This window comes from Urocampus carinirostris, chromosome 2, assembly GCF_059441175.1.
Source record: "Urocampus carinirostris isolate Australia breed hairy pipefish chromosome 2, RoL_Ucar_1.0, whole genome shotgun sequence".
Lineage (NCBI taxonomy): Eukaryota > Metazoa > Chordata > Actinopteri > Syngnathiformes > Syngnathidae > Urocampus > Urocampus carinirostris.
In genome coordinates this window covers 29,658,132-29,684,852 of record NC_142350.1, presented here as the reverse complement: position 1 = coordinate 29,684,852, position 26,721 = coordinate 29,658,132, and the positions used below count along the sequence as shown (strand labels likewise).

The window sequence follows — 26,721 nt, the reverse complement described above, 5'->3', positions numbered from 1 at the left end:
AGGTATTCAAATCAATAAAACAACAAGGGTGCCCAAATTTATGCACCTGCCTACTTTTGTTTAGGAAATTATTGGACATTTTCTGTAAATCCTATGAACTTCACTTCACTTCTCAGATATCACTGTTTGTCTGCTATATGATATATTTAACTGAAATTGCTGATCCGAAATCAATGATTTATAAGGAAAATCTTGAAAATGATCAGGGGTGCCCATACGACTGTATATCATTAAATTAAAAAAATAAATGAATAAAATAACCTTGCATTTGAAAATATGTGTGTCAACCTTTTTTATTTACTGTGTGTGAAAAAACTACAAGGTTTTTGTTTTCGTAAGATTTTATTACAATTTATCTTTTGCAAAACAAATGGTGAATAATTATAATTTATTATTAAAATACAAAACCTTGCACAACTACCTAAAATATAGTGGCATATAGAAAAAAACAATTATCGGATATTAATACGTTTCACTCGTAGCTTGTTGAAGTTTCAAAATGTTGACTTCAAAGTGTAGGCTGTATTTAAGCTTTAACAGAACTCTGCGGTCAATTTCTGGTTGTTTGATCCTCAGAGTTAAAGGGACAGTGTGTAATATTTAGTGCCTCCTAGTAGTGCCAAAAACCTTTCATGCAGTAAAATAACCACAAAACATTGATCTATAATACCAATGTATTTTTTTTAAATAAAAAAATCATAGGTTGAGATACTTGTATTTGTTTCCCTACTTAGCTCGCCATGTTTGTCTGCCAAGCACTAATTTTCGTTCTCATTAGACAACAGTGCCGTGTAGTGGTCAAATATTACACACGTGGGCTTTAAGGAGAAGATCCTACATAGCTCTGAAGGTTGTGTTCCATCATATAAAACAACACGATTGAAATATTCGTGTATCTTATCCTAATTTACCTACTGAAAAAAATCTGTACACAAATCTAAACTAGCAAAATGTGACCTTTCAGAAAGTCAAATAATACCATATCAGTACGTATTTAATCATTCCACATACTGTACAGTACAGTATTTGCGAAAAGAGTTCCCATTTAATTTGCATCACTATAAAAAAACTTGAACTCAAATGAAGATTTCATTTTGCATGAAAAGAAAGCACCAGTGAGATTTAGTTGTGTTTGCTATTAGGAAACATTCCCTTCAGTGAGGATGTGAATCCAGTAGAAAAAGGAAGTTACAGTGTCAACGTGAATAAAAAAGTGAAATAGCATCATGGGCACTACTAACATGAATAAAAAATCTACTTACATGAGCAACATCTCTACATCATCGAGAGGATGTTAATGACCACAGAAAAGCTATTGGTCATTCAGAAATTAAATCCACTATAAAAAAAAATCACAAACTGATCATACTTGAAGCAGGAAACTGACCCCACATCGATCAGCTGAATTCTTTGTGATTCATTGTTGCATTTTGTATTTTGTCCTGTTGGTGGACAGCAGTTGCAAAATTGGTTAGAATTTCAGGTCAGATCCTCCATCTTCTGAAGGCCATCACCAAACTGCAGCCGTAACATAGCGTCACCACAAATGCAAAGATCTATGACAAAAGAAACCAAAGACATAAAGGAACCAGAAGTAAATAAATTGTAGAAACAAACTAATACACCTTTATTTGGTGTTTGTTACAATTTTTGAGCAAAGATACTATACTTTTTACTTTTACTTGAGTAGATTTGTTAAGAAGAAACTACTCCTACTCCGCTAGATTAGGCTACATTGAACCCATTACTTAAACCCTCTCCAGGTAAGTACGTTTTCTTTCGGTCTCTGCTAAGGCACATTTATTTGGTCAGAGACCTTGTTTCTTTTATTTAGATTTGACCACTGACCCAATCAACAAACAGGTAACACTTGTGAGTAGGGTCAGGAACATTTTTATGGGTATGGTTTCAAGATTACTCATTGCCCTCACCTGTGCCCGCTCGTTTGTCGCCAGCTGCTGCTCGTTGCCTGATTGATTCACCTCCTATTTAAACTCAGTACTCCAGTCACTTCTTGTCAGTCTGTCAGCGAACCTCCGCATATGCAAGGCTAGCACTTTGACTCTGGCTCTGGTGTGTCCCATCTTCATCCATATTCTACTCTGCTCCTGATTTCCCGATTGTATCCGGCTATTGACCCGTTTTGCCCCTGACCACGCTCCGATCTCCCGCCCCGGCGAATCCACTCACTTCCGCATTCCGATCACGCTCCGATCCCGTGAGCGGCTTGCTCCTCCTGTCCAGCGATCACCGGATCGCTGGCGTTTGTTTCCTAGCACCTGACTTCCTCGATATCCCAATAAACTTGTATGTGAAACGTTATGCGTTTTGGTCTATCATCTGTTCTGGTTCTGGCATATGGGTTGGTAGCTATTCCTGCTTTTCGACACGGTGAGCCACCTCATCCGACAGCTGCACAATATTTGTTTGTCTAGTCATTGCCAAATGTGTTGAATGTGTATAGCGGTATTTGTTGTTGTGGTCTACTGTTTACTGGCCTCACCCAAGAGGAGTAAGTACGGTTTACTATGTTTTAGTGCAGTCTGTCACGGTGTGTCACGTGGTTAGGTCATGTGTGTGCAAAGGTTCAATAGCTTGCTAATTACATCACACAAAAAACAACAACACGAAGACGTGTAATAAAAAGGCATACATTTTTGCAAGTACCCGCATCGGTTTAAGTCAAAAACTGAACTTGTACTTTACAATGTTAATTATGCATCGTACACAATTTAACACAAAAATATGACGTCTCACAAGAGTTCTACCATAAAACTGAACTCTTCAATAATAGTGTACAAGTCTTCTGGGGTAGAGGTAATGTCATAGGGCACAGCACGTAACAATATGGACTTTTGCGCACAACGATCTTTGCTAAAGTAATTATCAATTTATGATCATTGACTACATTAAGTTGGACAATTACCTACAGCAATTTACTGTTCCCTGGCCCACTGGATGAGATAAACATCCTGAATTACAATCATAAATCCTTTCAAGTTCCACAACTTGTACGACTAATCTTTCACTGAAATGAAAAACTGACAGTGCAGGGAATAAAATTAAGATTACCGTATTTTCTGCATTATAAGACACACCTAAAAGCCTTTATTTTTTTCAAAAACTGACCATGCGCCTTATAATACAGTGCACCTTATATATGGATCAATATTAAGTCGCAAGGTCTCGCAACAAAGTCAAGCAGCCGCCGACTAGATTTTTCCTCGAAGGCGATGTGGTCCGCGGCGTATGCTGGGATACATTGCCGGTGTTTCATTTCCCAGCCAATGTGTCACTCATCATTTGAATCGTTCACTATTGGCTAAAGTTATCCGGAGGTAAAGGGGGCGGATCCTTTTTATCATTTACAGGCTCGCATAGGCTAAAGGGGCAAAACAAAGCCTGCAATTGGCCGAAAAAGATGAATGTGAATAGCAAGTTTGGTTGTCTACGGCATAGAGGAAACATGTTTTACCATTCTGTATTTGTAAATATTTTACTCTCCCGGATTTACTTCACTTACGGGTATAAGAGGACCATGGTTGCACATTATTATTGAATGCAACGACTTAGGTGAGCTACTCCGGCTAAATATTTTCCCAGTATCTTGTTTCAGAGTGATCTAGATGTTTCAGTGATGGGTCTTTTTTAAATTAAACTCAATTCCAAGTGTTTATTGTCATATGCACAGTAAAGTTGCAAGCGAAAAAGAAAATAGAAACTAAGGAATGGTTGGCATTTCTTCAATCCCAAGACTTTAACCTTCCGAATGATATTTGGAACGATGCGTTTGAGTGACATCGTACGGACACTGCATCCGCACGTGTCTACGACACGTATTTGCTTCTTTGCAAGCTTTCGGAATGTTAAGGGGGTAATAAGTTTGACAACTATCTGACTGTTTTGTCGACGTTCCCATTGGAGCGCCTTATAATCCGGTGCGCCTTATGTATGGAAGATATAGGACCAAAAACTCTTTTTTGGGGGTGCGCCCTATAACCCGATGCGCCCTATAGTGCGGAAAATACGGTAACAGCAACTTATATAAGGGTACATACAACTTAAATAGCTTCCTGATTTTTTAATAAAAAAATAAATAATCAAAATGTCAATACGACAAATATAACTAAAATTGAATTGAAACAAAAAGATCATCAAAATTAAAATGTGCATCCCTAAAACCCTTTAACTACACTTTTAATGCTATCTCTTAATCACATACACGCTTTTCTACCACAGAGTTTTTAAATTCTCAATATTACCAGAGGTTTATTCACAGGCATGTCGGGACTCAGGAGTTAGCAGAGCTGCCGCTGTTTACTCCTCTTTAACATTATTCTTACTGCTTAAGTGGCTCCACCCCTGGTCACTTATCCAATTAGAAGGCGTGGGGTGGGTAGCGTCTGAGACAGAGGGAGGGAAGAAAGGGATAGGCTCGGCTGTATCTGAACCTAAATAATCGTACCGTCAAATACATAAAAATGCCGATATTGATATCTGTCAAATTCCCAAATATCGGTGCCGATAATCGGCCTGTCCGATAATCGGCCTGCCTCTAGTCAACAAATGTAGACAGTCCACTGACCGATTTTACTTACCGTGGCCACTACGTTGATATTGTACTCGTTTCCAGTCATCACAGTGAATATATTTCCCCGAGGGTGTTGGATACATATTACATTTCCAGTGTTATTTGGCGGGTGTGTGATGGTGGCTCTCCCATTGGCTGCTGTTGTCGCCGCCTCCAGCACAAAGGCAGCAAAGTAGAAAAGCAAAGCTAGAAAATGATAAAACACATCCTGAAAATGAGAAAAGGAGATGCATTAGAAACATGAGGACGTCATCAAATTGGTTCAGATAGAAAGGTTCTTGTGGTAGTGAACACTGTCTTGAAACTGTGTGTTATGATGGCTAATGGAATAAATTCCCTTCATTCATTTGAAAATCTGTGGAGAAGAGGCCATGTTTGAAATTCTAAACTCTTTTTAAGGCTGCAGTATCCAAAACTAAGGTATCTTAGTAAAATGACAATGATTAAGCTGCTCGAATAGCAGCGGCGGGAGTAAGGAGCTAAGAACTCATAAAATCATAAAAACATCATGTATTTGCATTTGATGAAAAAAAATGAGCATAATAACTTTAAGGTTTCAGGGGAATTAAATGAACTGCAATGGTCAAATAAACCAGCGGTGGGCCGTGAAGGCCAGCAAAGCTTTTTCGGCTGGCCTGTACAATATCTGAATCATGTGTTCCTAATTATGGTCTGTGCACCAATAGTTGGATATTAATGACTGATGCAGTTTCATTTTGCTTTGCCTATATGACGTCACTATCCATAATAAACATAGAAAACAGTAATTCCAAATTGTCTGTCAGCTACCTTTCATTGCTTCCCCTTCATGCACTTCTTCCAGACGTATGCTTTCATATCCAAGCATTTAACAAATCACATTTCTGGATTACTTGTTGCTAGGCTCAGGATTCTGCCCATAGGCCTAAAATAGTATTTGAGATGGTGTCCCCGCAGAACAACATCACTGTGATATCGCCGTGGGTTCAGCCAATCAAATTTCGAATCGGCTCAAAATTGGATTCTGGAAGGCCTAGGGAAATTATACTGCTTTTACATAGATGGTGGGCGGTCATTCACCAAAACTATTGCATCAACTGTTCGCCTTTAATGTCGATGCTTTTTTTTATGTGTCGCAGCTATAGCTGCATTAAAGGTTATACACCTATGAAATAGTTAATGAAAGTTAGATTGATTCAGACTTAGTGAGAGCCTAGTTCCCCTCAGGACTTTGAGCTCCAGGACCAGCGGAGCTCTGAGCGGGAGCTGTCAAGTCCAGAGGGACAATCTGCTTTTACTGTACAAGGGACTAAAGCCTGGAACTGTTTACCCACTGAAATAAAGAAAGATCAGACTGGGTCCTTTTTAAACATAAACCTAAAGACTTTTTAATTCAAGATCAGATATGTGATCACCTGTATCCTCTACAATTTTGCTGTTTTCCAATATTGCGTATTTTATGTATGTTTTTTTTCTGTAAAAGCGCTTTTGAGGACAGACATTGAGAATTAGCCTAGGCTAAAATGTTATCGTATGTGACATGAGTTTATGGAGCATACTTGTCCCTTTAAAATAAACGAAACTTAAACTTAAACCAGTAACGACTTGAAACAAGGGGCAAAAAATAAATAAGAAGAAAAATATAAAACAAAAAATGAAAAAAGCTGTGAGGAAAACTTAAAAGGAAAGGTTTTGGGGGTCCACTATTCAGTGTACTAACAATAATGTAGCAGTATGCACAAAATGAATTAATAATTTTGAAAAAAAATCTACTATTTTACTAAATTATAGTAGCATTTGTTTTTTTGCCTCCACGCAAGATGTCGCTGTGTTGTGTAACTCATTTAAAATGTAATTTTTTTTCTTATATTAAGCAACTTTAATGTCAACTTCAAGCAACTCAGAATCTCTGAAAAACACACAACGAAATCTATTCATCCATTTTCGCATCCCAGCTGATTTTCTAAGCAGTGGGCAGCAGACACCTGGAACTGCTTGCCAGCCAGTGTCAGGTTACTCAGAGACAGACACGCTCACTCAAACGTAGGAACTATTTGGAGTCACCATTTAACCTGTGGGATGTGGGATGAAAACGGATTGCCAGGAGGAAACTCCAGAACATGTAAACTCAGCACGGGGAGGCCGGACATGAACCCTGGACCTCTGCACCGTGCGACACACCAATAATTCAGACTGGAGTGAAGGCGTAGGTGTAAACTGCACAGTCCGCCACTGACATAAACATGCAAACCAACCGTAGTGCGTACAGTATAATTCCATACACTCCAACTAGGCAAACACAACAACCACGGCAAAAAGACGAGGATGGCTTTTAAAAGAAAAAAAGACAAAAGAATTGTAATCAGGTTACATAAGAAAACGAGAGAAGTGAAAGAAGAGTTTGTGTTGTCAATGCATGGAGCTCGTGGAACGACAACAGAAAGGTCTTTGTAGTGTTCTGGTGTGAGCTCATCATCTATGTCGCTCATTGTTCGGATGAAAAACAAACAACATGTGCTTTCCTTCTCCTGGGAGCAAAGCTTCACGCCTCGAGTTTGGATGAAAGGCCAAATGTCGCAAAAAATCTGCAGGCTTCTGAGCCATGCAAATTTGCATTTTCTATGTGATGGATATGAATTTGAAAATATTAGGGAAGGGCTAATACATGTATAAACTAATGTTTTGGGGCCTTATTTTACAGTACAAGTAGTTTTGAGTGGAGCACCATGCATAATAGGAAAAGGGAGGTTTTTCTTTCAGTGCCACTTTGTGGTGAACAAATAGATTGAAACGACATAAATTGGAAGTAGACTTTTACATAACACAATAGTACATCACATAGACTACTCTTAACCAACCTGCCTCAAAATTTCTTCAGCAGATGTGCAAAAAATAAATAAATATGAGAAATTGTTTGAATTGATAAGGAAAAAAAACTTTGAATTTGCTACAAGTGTGTGATCATTTATCCGGCAAATTGCGATCACAAAATGTGTCTTCCTTCAGGTATCTATGGCAGAAGTCATCCTATATTTTTGATTTCAAAACTTTTGGTAGTTATTTACAGTAAAAGAAGAAAAGAAGGTCATATGGCTCATTTTAAGTAGTAGTTTCCTATTTTACTAGAAAAAGTGAATATCCTAATATGAGAAAACATTTTTTAAAAAAACAAATTAAGGTTATTGCAAAAAAGACATCACTACCTAAATTGGGCACACGTATCTGCTCGTGAAACAACAATCAAAAAGTTACAGACGTAAAGATAGGGAAACAATCTTTTATCTACTGAATGGAAGATCAATTTTCTAATTTCAATTATTTTTTCGTAGGTGGGTACAAAATATTTCTTCAACGAGCTTATACGTCTATCATCTGCTGGCGAAGACATTTCTGATAATTTTAAAGGGACACTGTGTAATATTTGTGATATGTGTTTTCTATACAAATGATCCCCCAAGAGGTTCTTTGGTAATGCAAGCCCCCGCCCCTCCCCACACCCCAACTCACATATAGCCCGATTTGAGAGTTACTTTCCAAAATCATCCTTAATTTTGTGTGCAAATACTGAACCCACATGTGCATTTTGCTGTTTTGTACTCTTATTCGTGTACTTCTCAACACAAACTTTCCTTTTCGATACGCCGTGTTGTCTTCCTTCATATGCTGTGGTCATAACCAGCACACATAAATTACATTAAACAGACAGTGTGTATTGTTTGACCGCTAGATATCACTCTATTATGTATTGCAACTAAAAACGAGTGCTACAAAGCATAAGGAATAATACAAACTACTTCTATTTGAGTTCGTCTTTTATACCCGAGGGCCGTGTCGGCGTTGATTTTTTAGGCCTGATCTTACAACCCCTAGCAAAAACTATGGAATGACCCGTCTCAGGCAAGCCCTCACTCAGACATTTTATCCTGTAAAAAAAAACTCAAATCACAAACATGAAGCAATTGTCAGGTTATTCCAAAGTGCAACATATTGGCATTCAGAAACACTAAAATATTAATAAAAAAAATGCAATGATCAGTAAATGTTGAGGGCTTGCCCAAGACTGATTCCATACTTTTTGCTATGGGTTGCACCCCAAAACAATTAATGCTCATGTTATGTACAATAAAGGCTAACTTCTTACCCTACGAGTCTTTTAAAAATGGATGTTTATATGATAGTCTATGTTTTCTGCTTATTATTCAAATCAATGTTGGTTTTATTTTAATAAGGATTGTTGGTCTCCTATTTACCACTAGGAGGTGCTAAACAATGCAAATGTCCCAGCAAAGAAAAGCTAAAAGGTGTCAAAGGCTATGCGTTCAACTTCTAGTTCTGAGGGCCCACACCACTATTTGAGGACCACTGCCTTAAATGGCACAACATATTTAAAAACAGGGATATCTGCACAGTACGGCCAGAAAATTGCACGTTAATTGAAAATTGCAATAAGTTTAGAATATGATCGTATTGAAATACTTGTGGAAAATATTGTATGAAATACAACAGAATTGTACGGGTTGACAGGTTACATCCAGCTTGGACATAGTTGCCATGTGTTCTTTGAGGAAAAAAAATAACAGCTGGTAGATGAACGTTACATGATACACTCCCGTTCAAACAAACAAAAAAAACAACGCCAGACTTAAATATTACCTACCGAAAAGGTCCAGTCAATACTGATGCGGTCAGCCAGGCCGGTGATGAGGAGGACGAGGTAGAGGGAGGAGAAAAAGAAGGCGGTGACCGACACAAACATCACCCAGCCTTGCAGCAGAGGAACTGGCACGTTGGAGGAAGCCACCAGGATCCATACCAAACCACCAAATATCTGAAGACACGAGCGTATAGACAGCATTTTAGATGAAAATATGAATACAATTTTGAAATCAACTCGTCTCATTGATAACCTTTCTCTCCATGACAGGTTTTGAAAAATCTAGATGTTGGGACTGGGATACATACATCTTATTCCACTTGAAAAAAAACTTGTTATTTAAAAAATAAATTATAAAATTGCCCTGACGCTTAGCATGGGTCTTTACAAAAGGGGCCAAAACACACATATACTGTATAAAATTCAACTGCAGTAGTAAACTAAACGCTTCAGGATAGTGGAATTGTACAGTTGGAAAACTACTTTAAATCACTTGTAATGAAAAAAAAATGTGTTTGAAAAAGAAATGGTGTTCTGGTGTCTCATTTTACACAGACGCTTACAGACGCTCCCCAACTCACGAACATTCGAGTTACGAAAAACAGTAGACACGAACATTTTTTGGGGGGAAGTCAACAAATATCCGAGCATTGCTGCAAGTTAGATTTTGTATGGTGTGCACTTTTATCCGACTACATGACAGTACTGTAGTGCTTCTTTCTGCCGCTACCAGCGTGTGGCGCTGTGAGAGCTCACCCAGCATCTACTGGCTTCCTCTTCCTGTCACAGTTCGTGTGTAAACATACTGTACTGTATCCATGTATTTTTATAGTTTATTATCACGAGAATCCATTCAATATGGTTGGAGTAAAGTGTAAATAAGAGGCGAGCCGTTTCTTTTGAAATTAAAGTGGAATATGGAAGCTTGATGTTGTTGAGAAAATGGTTGGCTCGTTTTTTTTCTGCCACTTCCTACCACGGAGGAGGAAGTCGCCTAACTGTTGAAGCCCATCTTCCAAAGGTAAGTTAAACTTCACTTTATTATCTTTATAGAGCATATTATTTCATGTAAAGTTTATTTTTAGTACAAAGCAATACAGGTTACTTATACAAGTCTTAAACATACTTGTACAAACCTTAAACATACAAAATATCGTACTGAAGCAACTTACGAACAAATTCAACTTACGAACGATCGTCCGGAACCTATCTCGTTCTTAAGTAGGGCAGTGTCAGTATTTTCTATTTTACCGCTTTTAACTTATTTACAATAAAATACGAAAAAAACCATACATTTATTATTATACGTTTTTTCTTAGAACATCTCAAAAAGTAAACGATTAAGTGTAAAAAAAAAATTAAAAAAATATATATATATATATATATATTTGCCAATCCAACAAGGTAATTTTACTTGGAAAGATTAAGATATTTATGTGCTACTTTTTGCTGCATTATTCTCCAACTGAACAATGCAGCGTCGGCAATGCTCCACTGCCTTGAAATGGTTCAGTCCTTTTGATTCCTAGCTCTCGCCCTATTTCCCGATGCTCTTTGGCTCGGCTAGTGTCACTTGAGGCATAGCGGCGGAGTATGTGGTGTCTCTGGTGTATTTTCGGTGAGAGTTGAACAACAAAAGTGAATTGAAACGATCAATGTCTAAAAAGTTCCATGCTTTTTCTACTGTATGTGTATGTGTGTACTCTATAAGAAATAAATGAAGAAAAACTGGGCATAGCGTAGTAATAGTATTTCTGCTAACCACAAGGTGGAATGTGATGTTTAAAAATGGAAGGTGACAATCCTGAACAGTTTTAAATGATTCTAAATTACTTTAAGTGAAAAAATATAACCAAGCAAATTCTCTGGGTCATGGGTGTAACCAGCTTGTTTTTGTGGGTCCTCAAAGCAACTTAAACCACCCCCAAAGCACCTCCAAAAATTATATCATTAAAAAACTCTTCTATTCTTGAATATAGGACAGGAAAGGCTTGAATATGATGAAATAGAATTTCTTTAAAAAGCAAAACAAAAATGTGAACAACGCAGCGTCGGAAATACCCCATTGCGTTAAAATGGTTCAGTCCATTTGATTTCGCTTACTGAAAATCACCCCCTCCAGAATAAAATTTAGGATGTATTCTAAAAACGATGTATTTTATCCTCATCAGTTGACCACATTATCGGTGATTGTCTATAAGACATTTACTATTGGAAAAGGTTTTGAATTGATGCAGATTTTTCTGAATTGAATCTTTTTGGTGACAGAACAGCTTGTATTTGAGAATGTAGAGGTAGATTATTTATGTATTAATATATTGTTTATTACTTATTTAAATGAAAAATAATAATGATAATAATTTTCAACCAAAAAAAATGATGTTTACGTAGTTCATGTATTATTATGCTTATTATTGAAATCAATATATGTATTCTTTTTTTAAAGGGATCCTTGTTCTCCTATTTAACTCTAGGAGGCGCTAAATGTTACACAATATCCCAGCAAAAAAACGCTAAAAGGTGTCATAGACCGTGAGATCACCTTCCAGTCCTTTAGTTCTAAAAGTCGTCATGACAATCCTGTAGGCCAGGGGTCTCAAACTCAATCGAGTTAGGGGCCGCTGAAGCTAGGATGCTGGTGAAGTTTGGCCAAATGAGGTTCTCCACAAAAAAAGCTGTGATAAAATGATTTTGCTGTTCTTAAAGGGACAGTGTTATATATTTGTCCACCAGATATGTGTTGTGCAACCAAAAATGAGTCCAAAGAAGACTACAAACTAAGGAGATGGAAACTGAATAAAAAGCACCCATTTTCTGCTATTTTTTACCCAGTCCTTCTCAAAGAAAGACAAAAAGAAGGGAAACGATTTTTTGGAATGAATAAAAAATATGGCAGAGGAAAAAGGGAAAAGAGGCAATAAAGGGAAACAGAAAAACAAAGAAAAGTAAGGGAAAAGAAAACCGAAAAAAGGAACATTGAGAAAAATAAACAAAATGGAAAGCTATAGAAAATAAAGACATTAAAGAGAAAAAAACACTATTATCTCTTTTTCCTTTTCTTTTTTTTCATTTTGCTTCTCCTTTTTTCTCAAGTTTTAAATTTGGTCTGATTTCTCTTTTTAAATTATTCTCTTTTCTTTTATTTCCCTTTTTTGGTGCTTTATTATTTCTTTTTAATTTATTTTTTTCTTGCTTCTCTTCTTGTCGGTCACTTTGTGTCTCCGTATATTGTCTTTTAGCACTCGTTTTCGGTGACGCGAGAGACTTAAGCGACATCTAGGGAGAAAACAGCACACACAGTCCCTTCACTCTTGTATTAAACTATGGTCTTGGGGGCCACAATTGGCCCCCGTGAGGCGAGTCTGGGATCCCTGAGCTAAAAAGTGTCAAAGACCGTGAGACCACTTTCCAGTTCTAAAGTTCCAAAGGTCGCCATGACGATCCTGTAGGATGTCGACAACCTAGAACTTTGATCAGTCCAAGACACAATCTAAACCACCCTACTCGCAAAATCGATACTTACTATTTCGAAGCAGATAAGCGCCCCAGAATAAGTCCTCAACACTTCGAGTCCCAAAGGTAGCGAAATTGTGGGCGCCGGGAAGGTAGTGGCGGCTGGATTGGTGGCCGGTTCCGACATCTCTCCGTCCGCCTCCTTTTCTCTCTCCGATCTTTGTCGGCCTCCCTTCGGTCTCTCTCACCCCCCGGGGTGGCACAAAGGACAGGAGACGCGGGGGGAAATTCCTCCGGTGTCATGTGTCCTGCTCCCACAGAACAGGTCGGACAGGACAGGTGCACCGGCAGGCCACTCCTTTGGTGTCGTCGTGTTGCGTTCAAAGACACCACGGACAACTCTTCTTCCCAATTACCGAAACGTTTAGACCGGGAATGTCAAACTCAGTTTGGCTCTGGGGCCGGGTTAGTCAAAGAATGTAAACTCAACTTTTTTTAGCTTATCATAGTTTTTCAGTATAATGCTTTATCATTCACCCCACCCTACATATTATAAATACGGGTGAAAAGGGATTTTTCTTTACAAAGCATAACACATTTATTCACAAACAATGGGAAACAAAAATTTCCTGTTAGGCATTGATGCGTTAACTGGTTTATTTTGTTGGGAATTAAATATCAAAATGTATCGTTTACCAAATTGTTCGAATTAGCTATCTGACTCCATTAACCAAACACAACCTACATTCACCCAACAATGCACGCTCGTTTCTTGTTGGAAAAGTTGAACAAGAATAGCCGACATTTTTACACGGGGGCAGGTTTAATTTCATTATTAATTTAACTAAGTGTACTGCATCGAAAATAGCCGAATTAGTGTCGTCGGAGTCTCTGGCAAGCCTTTTCTGAAGTCCTCCAGCCTTCTCCTCTCCGCCCACGGCTTTCCGCAAGATGGTGTACCGGCTCCTCCCATGGGCGCGCCAATGAAGACCCCGGGCTCCACCACCTCGGAGAAAAGCGCCGCGATGTCTGGAATTAACAAAACAGCAGACCGTTTCCGAAAACATTGCCTGCCGTCCTCAGTCATCAGGAATCCTCCGGGTCTGGATGCGCTTATTATCTTATCAGCCTCATGTCCCGTTCCGCCATTCCTGTAAACATCATTCTCCACTAGGGTGCCCTCAACTTTTACTGCTCATTGAACTTAAGCCTACCCGGTGAAAATCTAAATGTAACTTGTATTCAATCGTATAAAATCCTTCAACTTTAACAGTCAGGAGAATGCAGTTTTACACCTGAACCAACTCACCACGCTATACAAACTCAAGTGGAAGCCAAGAAAGAAAGTGTTCTTTTTTTGCCCTTATACTGGTTGGATCGAATTAAATTTATTTTGGCAGTGAATGTGCAATATGATTTGACTCCATCAGGTCTAATTGCAGTACTAGGCTGGGACAGCTAAAGCTGGGAGTATACCCTTCACTGCCCTCTAGCGGCCAATGGGAGAATTTGGTTTGCATTTATTTAAAAAACAAACGATTGTTATTGGGAGATCACAATTCAAAAGAAATGTAATTGTTTTCCGAACCTTACCAGGGTACACGCCCAAATTAGAAAAAACAAACAAGAAAGACTTTCGGTCATATGTTGAACATGTTTGTTTTGAAAAGTGCTTAATTAAGATTTGATTCATACTAAAAGGTCAACATGTTTGAGCTTTTTCTTACTGTTTATATTATGGGGGTTAAACATGCGGCCCGCGGGCCGGATTAAGCAGGCCATGGTTTTTGTTTAGGCCCACGAAACAACACACAGAGAAGAACAGTGGCGGCAGTAGCTCAGGAGGTAGAGCGCTCGTCTTGGGATCAAGAGATCGCATCCCGGCTCCTCCGAGTTACATGTTGAAGTGTCCTCGGGTAGGTTGGCGCCTTGCATGGCTGCACGGACGCTATTGGTGTGTGAATGGGTAAGTGTGAAGCACATTGTAAAGCGCTTTGGGAAGTCTTCATTGACTTGAAAAGCACTATATAAATGCAGCTCATTTCATTTCATTTAACAAGAGAAAAAGCAGCGACAGTATGAAATATGTCCATTTGATGTTGACAAAGCAAGGTGTCACTCGTCAAAGCAAATGGTGCTTTATTTCCTTCTCTCCCTTTCTTTTTTCTCTCTCTTGTTCAATCTCTTTTCTCTCTATCTCGCTCTCTGTCTCTCTTTCTCTTTCTGACTCTCTATTTCTATTTTTTCTCTATTCATCTAGCTCTATTGAGCTCCCTGGTTCTATGTTTCTATTCTTTTAAACTATTTTTTTCTCTTTCTTTTTCACTTTATCACTCTCTTCTCTCTGTCTCTCTTTCTCAACTTCTCTGTCTCTTATTTTCTCTTTTGTGATCTCTTCTTTTAATCTCTTTCTTTTTAATTTCTTTCACTCTTTTCTTACTTTCACTATTTCTCCCTTGTCTTTCTGTCTGTCCCATTCTGTGTGTTTTTCGATTTGTTGTCTCGCTTTGACTCTCTTTTTTTTCTCTCTTTCTTTCACTTTCTGTCTCTTTCACTTTCTCTCTCGTTTCTCTTTTGCAATCTATTTTTCTTTTCTCTCCCCCTATCTCTTGTAGACTCTCTGTTCTCTTTTTTTCCCGCTTTCTCTGTTCAATCTTTTTCTCTTCTCTCACTCTTTCTCTCACTTTCTCTTGTTCTCTCTTTCTTACTTTCTGTCTGTCTTTTTTATCTCTGTCCTTTTATCTTCGCCTTTCTCGCTTTTGTTCTCTTTCACATATTTATCTTTTTAATCTACTAGTCCGGCCACCATGATAATTTTTTTATACCATGTGGGCCCCAAGCTAAACTGAGTTTGACACCCCTGGTTTATATACTGTATGTTTATACTATGAATATGCACATACATAATTTATCATACATCATTAATATAGTATTTTTCAAGTTTTCTATCTTTTTTCTCACATTTTTCTTTTTAAATTTGTTTTACTGGCACTGAAAGGAGAAGCCCTCCAATCTCGTTATACTCGTATGTCATCAAATGTCATTTATAGGGACAGTATCATATTTAGTGCCTCCGAGTGGTAAAAAAAATCTTTAATTCAATAAAAAAAAATAAACGTTAATTTGAATAAGAGGCAAAAATAAATGAACTATCATAACAATGTTAATTTTTATAAAAATTCATAGGGCGAAAAATGTGTATTTATTTGACATAACGGAATTCATACCTTGTAGTCACGTCATGTTTGCCTGGCAACTTGCTGCTACGCTGTGCTCATTTGGGACTGGTTTTCAATAAGTTGCCATCTAGTGGTCAAATATTACCCAATGTCATAATTATCGGCACCAGTTTTATGTTGGTTTCTTTTTTTAAATTTTGTTTTAAAGGTTAATTTATCATGTTGCCCAACTTGAAAGCATTAGGTTTTTTTATTCTTTATGACCACCTTGACTCTGTAAGTGAGACAGTTTACTCATTTTGGTCAATAATTTTGCTGTAATTTAAAATATTATGATATATTTGACCTGTTTTACTATATTTTACGTTGATTTTTCTAGAAAAATCTAAATAAATAAAACTTAAAATGAGCAAAGATTATATGACGTTCTGACTTAAGTAAAATAAGAACACAATTTGATTCATAAAAATTATGTGCAAGATTTTTTATTTGATTTGATTTACTTTACTAGATCATTCAGTGCAATTCTAACCAGATCCTTGAAACAAATAAGTTATTAAATACATTTCCTTGTATTTCCTAATGACCAGATATTTAGTACATTAAAAAGAAAAATGTTATTATTCTGCCATCTACTGATATGGATGAATGTTACAGAGACCTGGCTGATCATTGGAAGAAAGCAAAAATACTGAACAATGGCATAAGATAAAAGATCAAATTGAGCATCGTCTTGCGGCACACAAGACTAGCTGCCACACCACACAAGTGTGCCCTGGCACACTGGATAAAAAAACCCTGGTCTAGACCTGGTCAACTAAATTAGAATTAGTATTACAATTATAATTGCCTTGTGTTAGGGCACATATGTCAGAGTCAAGGCCCGCGGGCCACATTAGGCCCGCGAGAGGGTTTTACCTGGCCCGCGTGACGATATCAATATATTATTAGATCCGGCCCGCAGGCCGCTGCAAGCCAGCAGCCCGCAGTACGCATGAATACTACATTTCCCACAATGCAACGGGGACGCGCCGAGCGGGAGCAAAGCGGGAGGCGGTTTGATTTATTCAGCAGTCGATCAGCAGCAGTCATTAGCATAACAGCAAAAATTAGCCCACATATACCCATCAACAATGGCTAAACGGAAGGTGGACACTGAAAACCGGGGCTTTCAAACAAGGTGGGAGTTGGAGTACATGTTCACGGAGGTAGCTGGAAAAGTATCAGCGTCAGCCTCAAACAAGTAATGTAGAGTTGTAGTAATACAGTACTGTATATAAATGTATGTAAATACAGTAATAATACAGTAATGTTTCCTGTGCAATTACACATTTGAAGTTTTTACTCCGTTCAAGTTTAAAAGTTAAATATGCACATAAAGAAGGTCTTGTTTTTTGTTGTTCCCCTCGGGAATTTTAAAGCTTTATTGTCTATGTTGACTATGTTGTTTTTGTTTGCCGACTCTGTCCTGGGAGTGTTTCTTGTTTTTCGGCTTTTCATGGAAAATAGATCTTGATGTGGACACCAGTCTTTTGATAAAATTGTCTCCTATTTAGCAGAGAAAATGACTTTTGATTGTTATTATTTGTTAATCAGTAATTCCTTTTTTTCACACTAACCCAGAGAAAGCCCAGAAAGGAAAGTCAATGTACATTTGAGGAGGACAGATGAGGTCCAGTGTGTTGATTGCTATTGGTTTTAAGTAACACGAGATTTTTGCACTTTATTTTATTGTATTTCGAGGCAATATTTCTTTTTAATAATTTCAGATGATTGAATGATAGAAAATGGTTATGAGTTGTTGTTATGAGATATGTTATGAGTTTTTTATATAAAGGACATTTGTATTTTGTGCCTGCTGAAATTAAAAATGACTGACAGAGTCATAAGAAAATATTGCTTTATTTATCCAATCATATTGTAATATATTTGTTGTGTTTTCAGTAGGTTAAATCTTGGTTTCAGTAAAGATTGGACAGTCCGGCCCTCGGCTTGTAGCCAAATGTTTTATTTGGCCCTCCGTCCATTTGACTTTGACACCCCTGTGTTAGGGTCTAGCGCTTCCGTCCACTAGAGGGCTCCTAATCGTTTTGTATTTGCGACAGGTGTGTCCAAACACCGAACACCTGGCCTTAATTAGCCTGATCCATCATAAGGACATTTTATATAGCATCTAGGTCCAGGTCAGGGGTAGGGAACCTATGGCTCGGGAGCCATATATGGCTCTTTTCGTGAGTACATATGGCTCCGAAAAAAAATGTAACTGTTGTACATCTCTCTGTGGCGTTCCAAAGTCAAGTGATTTCATCCCGATTTTGGTCCAGATAAAGCCGAAGTAACTAAATGCAGAAGTTTGATAAGAAACCATTTAAACTGATGAATAAAAACGCTGGCAAACGACTGATTGGGTGAGCAGTACAGGTGGGCAGATCCCTGCACACAGCGCAAGGCACTTCCTTCTCTCTCTCTCTCTCTCTCTCTCTCTCTCTCTCTCTCTGCTCATCGTTTGCAGTCATTTGTGACATTTTTACAAAAGAACTTTGCATGCACATTGTTTTGAAACCGTTATTAAGGACAAATTTCATGGAAAAAAATTGCCTCAACACTCTTAACTGAAGGTGGAAGACAAATTGGCATATTAACATTGATTTGGGACACAGGATTTGGCATTATTATCATTTCATACATTTGATTAAATCATCAAATGACACACAGTGAAATAAAATGTGCTGAAGAATTAGCTTTTGTCTAGAGAGTGTGTTTGGCAGTTTTTTCAATTTTGTCTGAAAATATATGATGTGGCTCTCTCAATTTCTTTTTAAAACATTTTTAACTTTTATGGCTCTTTGGGTCAAAAAGGTTCCTGACCCCTGGTCCAGGTGATTATGTTGTGGACCAAAACCCAGGAAGCATTGCAAGGTGCTCAAAAAATTATGGCATTTAATAACAAAATTCGCAAAAAAGCAACAAATAAATGCTCAAAGGCATCAATAAAACTGCCTGAACCAAAAAAAAAAAAAACCTCAGAAGGCTGGATGCACTGAAAAAAGGTGATGGCGGAAATCGAAGGTGGAGAATGAAAATAACCCGACACTCATTGCTGTCCAAAATGACCTTAAGGGTCAGGCCAATTAGGGACAGGTGTGGGTTGATTGGACACACCTGTCCTAATTACCAATGGATCAGGCTCTCTCTGGTGGACGGAGGTGGCCAAACAGGAACAGCCTTGCTTGTCATTGATGACAACATAGTGAAAATTGTTTATAATGGGTATAGAAGTAACAATTCAGGATAAAGATGTAGTAAATATTTTCAAGAAGAAAATGCCACACATCCATTATTTTACATGATATTTTACATTTTGACACCACAAGAAAACGTTTCTAAGCATGAGATTTGAAGCTGGAAGTTTACACCCACACCTGCATTGTGGGGGAAAAACCTTATGAAGCCGAGTGCATTTATCTTCACAAGATTATGGAAATTCTTGCATTGTTTGACACTGAATGCAACACTCCTTGAAGCATTAGTTACTGTATACCAGAGGTCACCAACATTCTTGAAGCTAAAATTTCCTTTTGGGTTACTGATTAGGACAAAGGGCTTTGCAATTCTAAAATAGCAACTTATCGTGTTATTACAATGTTGGTATTGTGTTATTACAAAGTTTTTATTATTAAGAGTGAGGTTAAAATAGGCTCGGTCAAGGGCACTGGGTGATTTACATATATGAATTGTAGCCTCATTTTAATATGAGTTTTAGAATAATTTATTATCTATTAAAAGATATCAAACATTTCAATGATTGCTCATTCCAGTTAAAAATCACATTTCCCGGAAAGTCACAAAGAGCTATTTTCAGAAGCAATCTGCAGGCTTCTTGGGGGGCTACCTGGTGACCTCTGAATCCTACCCATAGATATATTATTTTTATTCTTATGCACTTTAAATTAAAAGATGTGACGACAATATAATTTGTACGGTTCAATTTGATTTTTTTTTCTTAGTAAATCATTAACAATGTTTTATGCTTGAGTTTCATAAACCTAATACCTCAGAGTCCCCCCATATAAATTCAGGTTTCTGTGTATATTTTCACGACATGTATTTAATTGTTAAAATGTAAAAAAATAGGATCAGATATGATAAGGCATTATGGATATACCTTATAAATATGTCAGTTAAATACAAACTAAATATAAGTTCAAGTATCTGAGTTAATTAGAATAGATATAATACAAAAAGATATACGTAAACAATACACTATGGACTAATTCACGATTGTCTCTGTGATGCTTTAATCTTATCCACTTTTCAAATTGGCTTTGTCATTTTCCAAATTTGAACACAAGACCAACAAGTGTATTTTTCTCGATCAGTATTGGTTTGAAAGTTGTCATAATCAGGATAAGTGGGTACTTAATTTTGTATATTTAACGCGATAAGAATTATTTTGTTACCAATTCTAGCCTTTGACGTTTACATCTGGGGTGTCAAACACGCGGCCCGCAGGCCGGATCAGGCCCGCTGAGGGAATGAATCTGACCACCGAGATAATGCAGAGGGAAGCGCAAGAGAAAAACGAACTTCAGGTTTACTATGTCCACTTGATGTTGCCAAAGCCAGATGCCTCTCTATAAGATGCTGTAGTTGTAATTATTTCTCTCTCTCTCTCTCTCTCTCTCTCTCTCTCTCTCTCTCTCTCTTTCTCTCTCTCTCTCTCTCTCTCTCTCTTTCTCCCTTTTTCTCTCACTCTCTATCTCTCACTCTCTACTTCACTCTCTGTCTTTTTTTTTACTTTCTTTGTCTCTTTCTCTCTCTATGTCTTTTTACCTACGTTTCCCTCTCCTCCTTTTATCCTTTTATCTCTATTTTCTCTTTCTCTCTCTCTCTCTTTCGCTTTTACCTTCTCTCTTTCTCTCTTTCGTTCTCCCCTTCTCGCTTTCTATTTCTCTTTGGTTTTCTTTCTTTCAATCTCTTTCTCTCCCCCTCTCTCACTGTTTCTCTTTTCATCTCCTTAGTTTCTCATGTTTTCTCTCTCTGTCTCTCTCTCTCTCTCTACACATCTCTCTCTCTCCCTCTTGCTTCCTCTGTTTTTCTCTCACTCTCTGTCTCTCTCTATTCACTTGCTCTGTCTTTCTTTTTTTCTTTCTTTGTCTCTTTCTCTCTCTGTGTCTTTTTACCTTCTTTTGCCCTCTTTTCCCTCTCTCTTGCTTTTCCCTTCTCTCTTTCTATCCTTCTCTCTTTCCCTCCTCTTTTCTCTCCTTCTCTCTTTCTATTTATCTTTGGATTTCTTTATTTTTCTCTCCCTCTCTTTCTCCCTCTCTCGATATTTCTCTTTTAATCTCGTTTCTCACGTTTTCTCTCTCTCTCTCTCTCTCTTTCTCCCTCTCTCTCTTTCCTTGTCCCAGACTCTCTTTTTCTCTCTTTGTCTTTCTCTTATTTCTTTCTCTCTTTTTTTCTTCCTCCTCAAAATACCAGTCCGGCCCCGAGAGAATATTTGTTCTACCATGTGGCCCCCGAGTTAAAATGAGTTTGACGCCCCTACTTGACATAATCTCCTACTTCCCTATTCTCTTTGTGTATCAGACAACAGTTCTTGTATGTGTAAAACCAGGGCCATTTTTAATCACTTTACATATCATTAACTGATTTTGCTATCATTGAAACGACATTGAAGTCGTGGTAATTCCAAGGGCATTTGAAGGCAACAAGTCTAATTATTCACTCACTCATTGTTTTTCTACAAACAAAACCGGGTCATAAAGAATAGACGTCACAGGTTACTTATGAATTACCAGCCCTTCAAATGGACGAACAATGGTGTAGCTACTGGTTAACTAAAAGAGAAGCAAATAAATGAGACAAGTAACCGTGCACGTAGAATTAATATTGAGAACAATGAAATACCAAGGAGGACTTCCAGACTGACTTTTTACACACCCCTTCCTCAAAAAGACGACACTGTGACAAGTTACTTTGTTGGTCAGTATTTAAAACCACACCAAAGTTAACGTTTAGCCAGGATTCGTAATACAAAAATCAATATTGACAGAACCTCCATGAGGGCATTCCGGCCCCGGGTTTAGGAGCTCTTGCGATGAGTTCGAGAAAATATACTGCAGAATATTCTAAAGAACGTATTGCCTTTATAGATAATTTGCAACAATCATATTACTAAATCTAAAATATCTTATTTTTTTGCATGTGATTTAATAGTAAAAAGCTTAACAATGTTTAAAAGAGTTATTAAAAGAGTATGTTCTTTATCTACTCAATAACTTATTATGGATCAATCATGTGCAGTCAGGGGAGGCGGGTAAGCTGTGTTTTACCTGCGATCATGAAAATATATAATCCAAAATATATAAATATTTAATTAGTTTATTATTTATTCAGCACTTAACTTCAACATGTTTGAATTTTATTTTTCAAAAGAACTGATTTTAGACTATATTTTGAATAATATTAATACCATTAGTAATGTACCAGAGGTGGGTAGAGAAGTCAAAACATTTACTCTAGTAAGCATATTGTTACTTGAGAATAATATCATTTAAAAATAAAAAATAAGTAATAATCCAAATAATACTTGAGTAAAAGTAAAATAGTACTTGGTGAAAAAAAAAACTCAAGTACTGAATAACTAAAGTTATTACTATTATTAAATATCGTTTTTTGCCATTTTTGCTCGGTTTCCCTTTTATAGTAAGGTCATGAAGACTGGCCTTATCTCCAACCAGAAAGACTTGCAGTTCTTTGGATGTTTTTAGAGGTTCCTTTGTAACCTTACTCAAAAAGGAGACGTCACACTTAATCTAAGTTGGTCGACCACTCCTGGGAAGGTTTGCCACTGTTGCCAAGGATATGTCTTAGTGACCTCCTGGAAGGGGGAGTACCTCATACCCCTAGGTAATCCCTTCTCAAGGTTTCATTTTCCTCATGTTGAGGTTTTTGAGTTTTTCCTTGCCCTCATGTAGGTTTTAGATCAGGGGGTAATAATACTCTGTCGTTTGCAATAGTCTGTGGTCTGTGCAGCTCTTTGAGACTCCTTGTGATTCAGGGCTATACAAATAAACATGACTTGACTTAACTTGACTGAAGCAACATCTCATTTATTGATTCATTCAACCAAATCATCTAAGTCCATCAAATTAACAAAAAATACATTTGAAATAATATAAATTATAATAATCAGGGTAAATTCAAGTACTGTTTCCTTGTGCACAATGCTTTTTTCCTGGATGACGTTTCAAAGCCTGAAAGATGTTGCTTCAACCACAGAAAATGTTTTGTTGGCCTCACACACAAAATTCAGCACCAACTTATCAAGTGTTGCTTGTGTTACCCACCCTGGGGCAGCAAAGGCTGAACTTTTTGCATTTTTCATAGGAGTATCTCATGAAGAGGAAGACTTGCACCGTCTGTGTACTTGTCTTGGTACAGAGAGGTCGCACGTTTCGATTCCCACCTTCTCTGAGTTAGGGCGGGGCACTGAAAAATCTAAATAAAATAAACGAGGTCTCTGACAAAATAAATGCGCCTTAGCAGAGACGTACGAACGCATACTTACTTGGAAGGGAATTAAGTAACGGGTTAAATGTAGCCTAATGTAGCAGGGTGAGAGTACAGTTTCTTTTTCGCAAATCTACTCAAGTAAAAGTAAAAGGCATAGTGATTTTAAAATACTCATAGAAGTACAAAATGTCCCACAACTTACTAAAGTAAATGTAATGGAGTAAATGTAACTCCTTACTACCCACCGCAGTATGTAACATATTACTGTTCTGAGCATCTGCAGATGTAGAGTGAGGCACGCGATTCTCTTGCCTCATGGTAGAGGGCGATAGGTAGAGGAAGCATTTCAAGTCGGCACACACCTTATCCCCAAACAATACAATTTGTGATAGTATTAGCAGCGTAACAGCAAGTCAAGCCATCCAGTATTTTTTTCTGGTTACATGGACTTTTTTATAATCAGAATTATACATAGAGTATATTGATGCTTTTATTCAAAGGGAGCAGCATATCTGCAAGATTTATAAGTTAAGGTAAGACAATAAAACACATTTTTCTATGCGACAGTTTATAAATTCCACTCTTGCTCTGCCAATCAAACACTGAATAAGCCTAATTTATTTGTAAACCTGACTGTGCCTCACCAGCAAACCACAATGCATGTCACTGTTGTGGGTATAAGGGAAAACAAATTCAAGGAAGACAATTTAGGGGGGTGTTTTTCCTGGCCTGTGCTTAGGGCCCGGTCACACAGCTATTTGCGTCTGAATCACGGCCAGAAAATTCTGCCCGTGAAGCAGACGATGTTGGACGCTTTGAGATCGCCATATAGACGAGATACAGCAGTGCTTTACACGCGGTCGGAAATTCACACGCGGTTGGCCGCGCGAAAAAGTTTTGCGCTGCTCAAAACTTTAGACCACGTGTTAACCGCGGGCGGCACACGAGGTAATGACGCGAAAACGACGCGGAACAACGTGCTCTGGCCGCGGCCAGGGCGTGGTTACACATGGGTAGGACGGGAAATTTCAGCGGGTAATCGTGGGTGGAGCACGGTCATAGCATGTTCTGCGCCTGTATCGTGGTGTTATTACGTGAAATTAGCGTGTTACGCGTGTGACGGTCAAACGCCTTTCTCCGCGTATATACAGCGCGATTTGCCGAGCACACGTCAGTTGTGCTCGAGACGTCAAGGGGTGGACATGGATCCCCGTCACCGTAGTGACCTCGTCTTAATCCATTTTTATTTCTTGACATTTCTTTTCATTTCATAACAAGATAATAAAATGAAAATGAAAAACTATTACAATAATAACATATTGGATTTTTCGGTGCCATAGCTTGAAATCTTGATCTTCACGGGACTGTGTCTTGAGCGGTTATGATTTATACAGCCCGGTGTTATGCCGAGAAATGCATCCCTGCCGAGATTTGCATCCCCTCGCTACTACAACCACTTTTACCTCGTTTTATCTCACGTTTATCTCACTTTTAGGGAATGTAATGGCGAACATATAACCAAATCCACTTTGTCTTGCATTTGTTGGGAATGTAATACAACATAAACCATTCCGTCTTTGTTTTTGTTGTGAACGTAATCGAACGGTAATGCACACCGTATATAAATCACTTTTGAGAACTGTTATGCACTCTACCGTAAAGCTTATTATGCAGAAATAAGCTTTATGGCAGAGTGCATAACAGTTTCAATACGAGCGATTTGAATAGAAAAAGGCAAAATAAACATGTTACCTGCTCAAAAGTGATTTGTATGCGGCGTGCATTACCGTTCGATTACATTCACAACAAATACAAAGACGGAATGGCTTAAGTTGTATTACATTCCCAACAAATGCAAGACGAAGTGGTTTTGGTTATATGTTCGCCATTAAAATCCCTAAAAGTGAGATAAAACGAGGTAAAAGTGGTTGTAGTAGCGAGGGGATGCAAATCTCGGCAAGGATGCATTTCTCGGCATAACGCCGGCTCGGCAGCTTTTATACCCGTGGTCCACACGAGAAAATGACGCGGAAATGACGCGATGAGGAAGCGGAACAGTCGCCGGCGTCTGTTTTGCGGGCATACCACCGATGAACAGCGGGTTGGCCAATTTTGCGCATTTTCCATCGCGGGCAACCACGGGCAAAAAAAAAAAACGCAAAATTTTACCCGCGATACAGACGCAAACGGCTGTGTGACCGGGCCCTTAACTAGTCAAGTCTTCTCAAGTCATGTTTATTTGTATAGCCTTTCATCACAGAGTCTCAAAGGGCTGCACAGACCACATACTATTGCAAACCACAAACTATTATTACGCCTTTCCTTGATCTAAAACTTACTTGAGGGCAAGGAAAAATTCAAAACTTCAATATGAGGAAAATGAAAAAACCTTGAGAAAGGACTGCACATGAGGTAATCCGCCTTCCAGGATGACCAGGCTGCAACGGATGTTGCAATAACAAATAATTCACAGATATTGTCAACGTGAAATATAGGTCATTCATAAGCTATAGAATACAATGTCTGACCATTTCCTGTTTCATGCTGACTATTTTTGCACTATGATGACTTTGCACCAAATGCAATATTGCACAACCGTTACGATACCAACGTTATCACGACAACCCTGTATGTAACATCCCACATGCCGACATTTCTTGTGTAAATACCATGTAAATTATAACTATAGCCTTATCCCCCTTGTCTTATAACATTATCTTCTCTGTTCCTTTATCTTCTTGCTCATACCTCACTATGAATGTGTAAAACTGGAGTGTCATGCCCAATTTCGTTGTCACAATATGTTAACCCATTTGTAACAATGACAATAAAGGTATATTCTATTCTATTCTATTCTACAAGTTTGTTTTAAGCCCAGATATAAACAGTTCCACTGAGGTTGCATATCAAATCTCAGTGGGCAGAGTATTTCACTGTCAGAACCCGAACAGAAGGTAGACTCAAACGCGTAACGTTTTCACGCAAGCTTTATTTTACGGGAACGGGGCAGTCATGCGCAGGAACACAAACGACAGCAATTCGGCGATTGCTGGGCAGATGAAGTGAGATAAAGAAGTCAGGCGCAAGAAAACAGGAACCAGGGGCAGACGAGATCGAAACGGACGAGACAGACGGGATCGATACCAGATTCAGGATACACAAGCAGATACCGGACAGGGCAGGAGAGACGAGATCAATACCGGATACTGAATACAACAGCAACATACAGGACAGGACAGATGGGATTGATACTGGATACTGGTTACATGAGCAGGATACCGGACAGGACAGGACAGGCGTGATCGATACCTGACGTTGGATACACAAGCAACATACTGGACGGGACG

The 26,721-nt window shown here is 38.3% G+C and overlaps 1 protein-coding gene across 1 annotated transcript; it reads right to left on the bottom strand.

Moving 5' to 3' along the window:
* Positions 1-323: 323 nt before the first annotated feature.
* Positions 324-13,019, bottom strand: mal2 (mal, T cell differentiation protein 2). The gene is made up of 4 exons (XM_088327908.1): positions 12,748-13,019; positions 9,228-9,398; positions 4,599-4,799; positions 324-1,556 (listed from the first exon to the last, which is right to left on the bottom strand). The coding sequence occupies exons 1-4, from the start codon at positions 12,862-12,864 to the stop codon at positions 1,485-1,487; spliced, it is 561 nt and encodes a 186-aa protein (XP_088184034.1). The 5' UTR covers positions 12,865-13,019; the 3' UTR covers positions 324-1,484.
* Between the last annotated feature and the right edge of the window lie 13,702 nt (positions 13,020-26,721).

What these genes read in the sequence shown, in the direction of transcription:
- mal2 (XM_088327908.1), bottom strand. Translation starts at nt 12,864, where the DNA reads ATGTCGGAACCGGCCACCAATCCAGCCGCCACTACCTTCCCGGCGCCC. An exon ending in CGCTTATCTGCTTCGAAATA is followed by an intron (nt 9,399 to 12,747) that starts GTAAGTATCGAT and finishes TCGTGTCTTCAG; the next exon opens with ATATTTGGTGGTTTGGTATG. An exon ending in ATATCAACGTAGTGGCCACG is followed by an intron (nt 1,557 to 4,598) that starts GTAAGTAAAATC and finishes CTTTTGTCATAG; the next exon opens with ATCTTTGCATTTGTGGTGAC.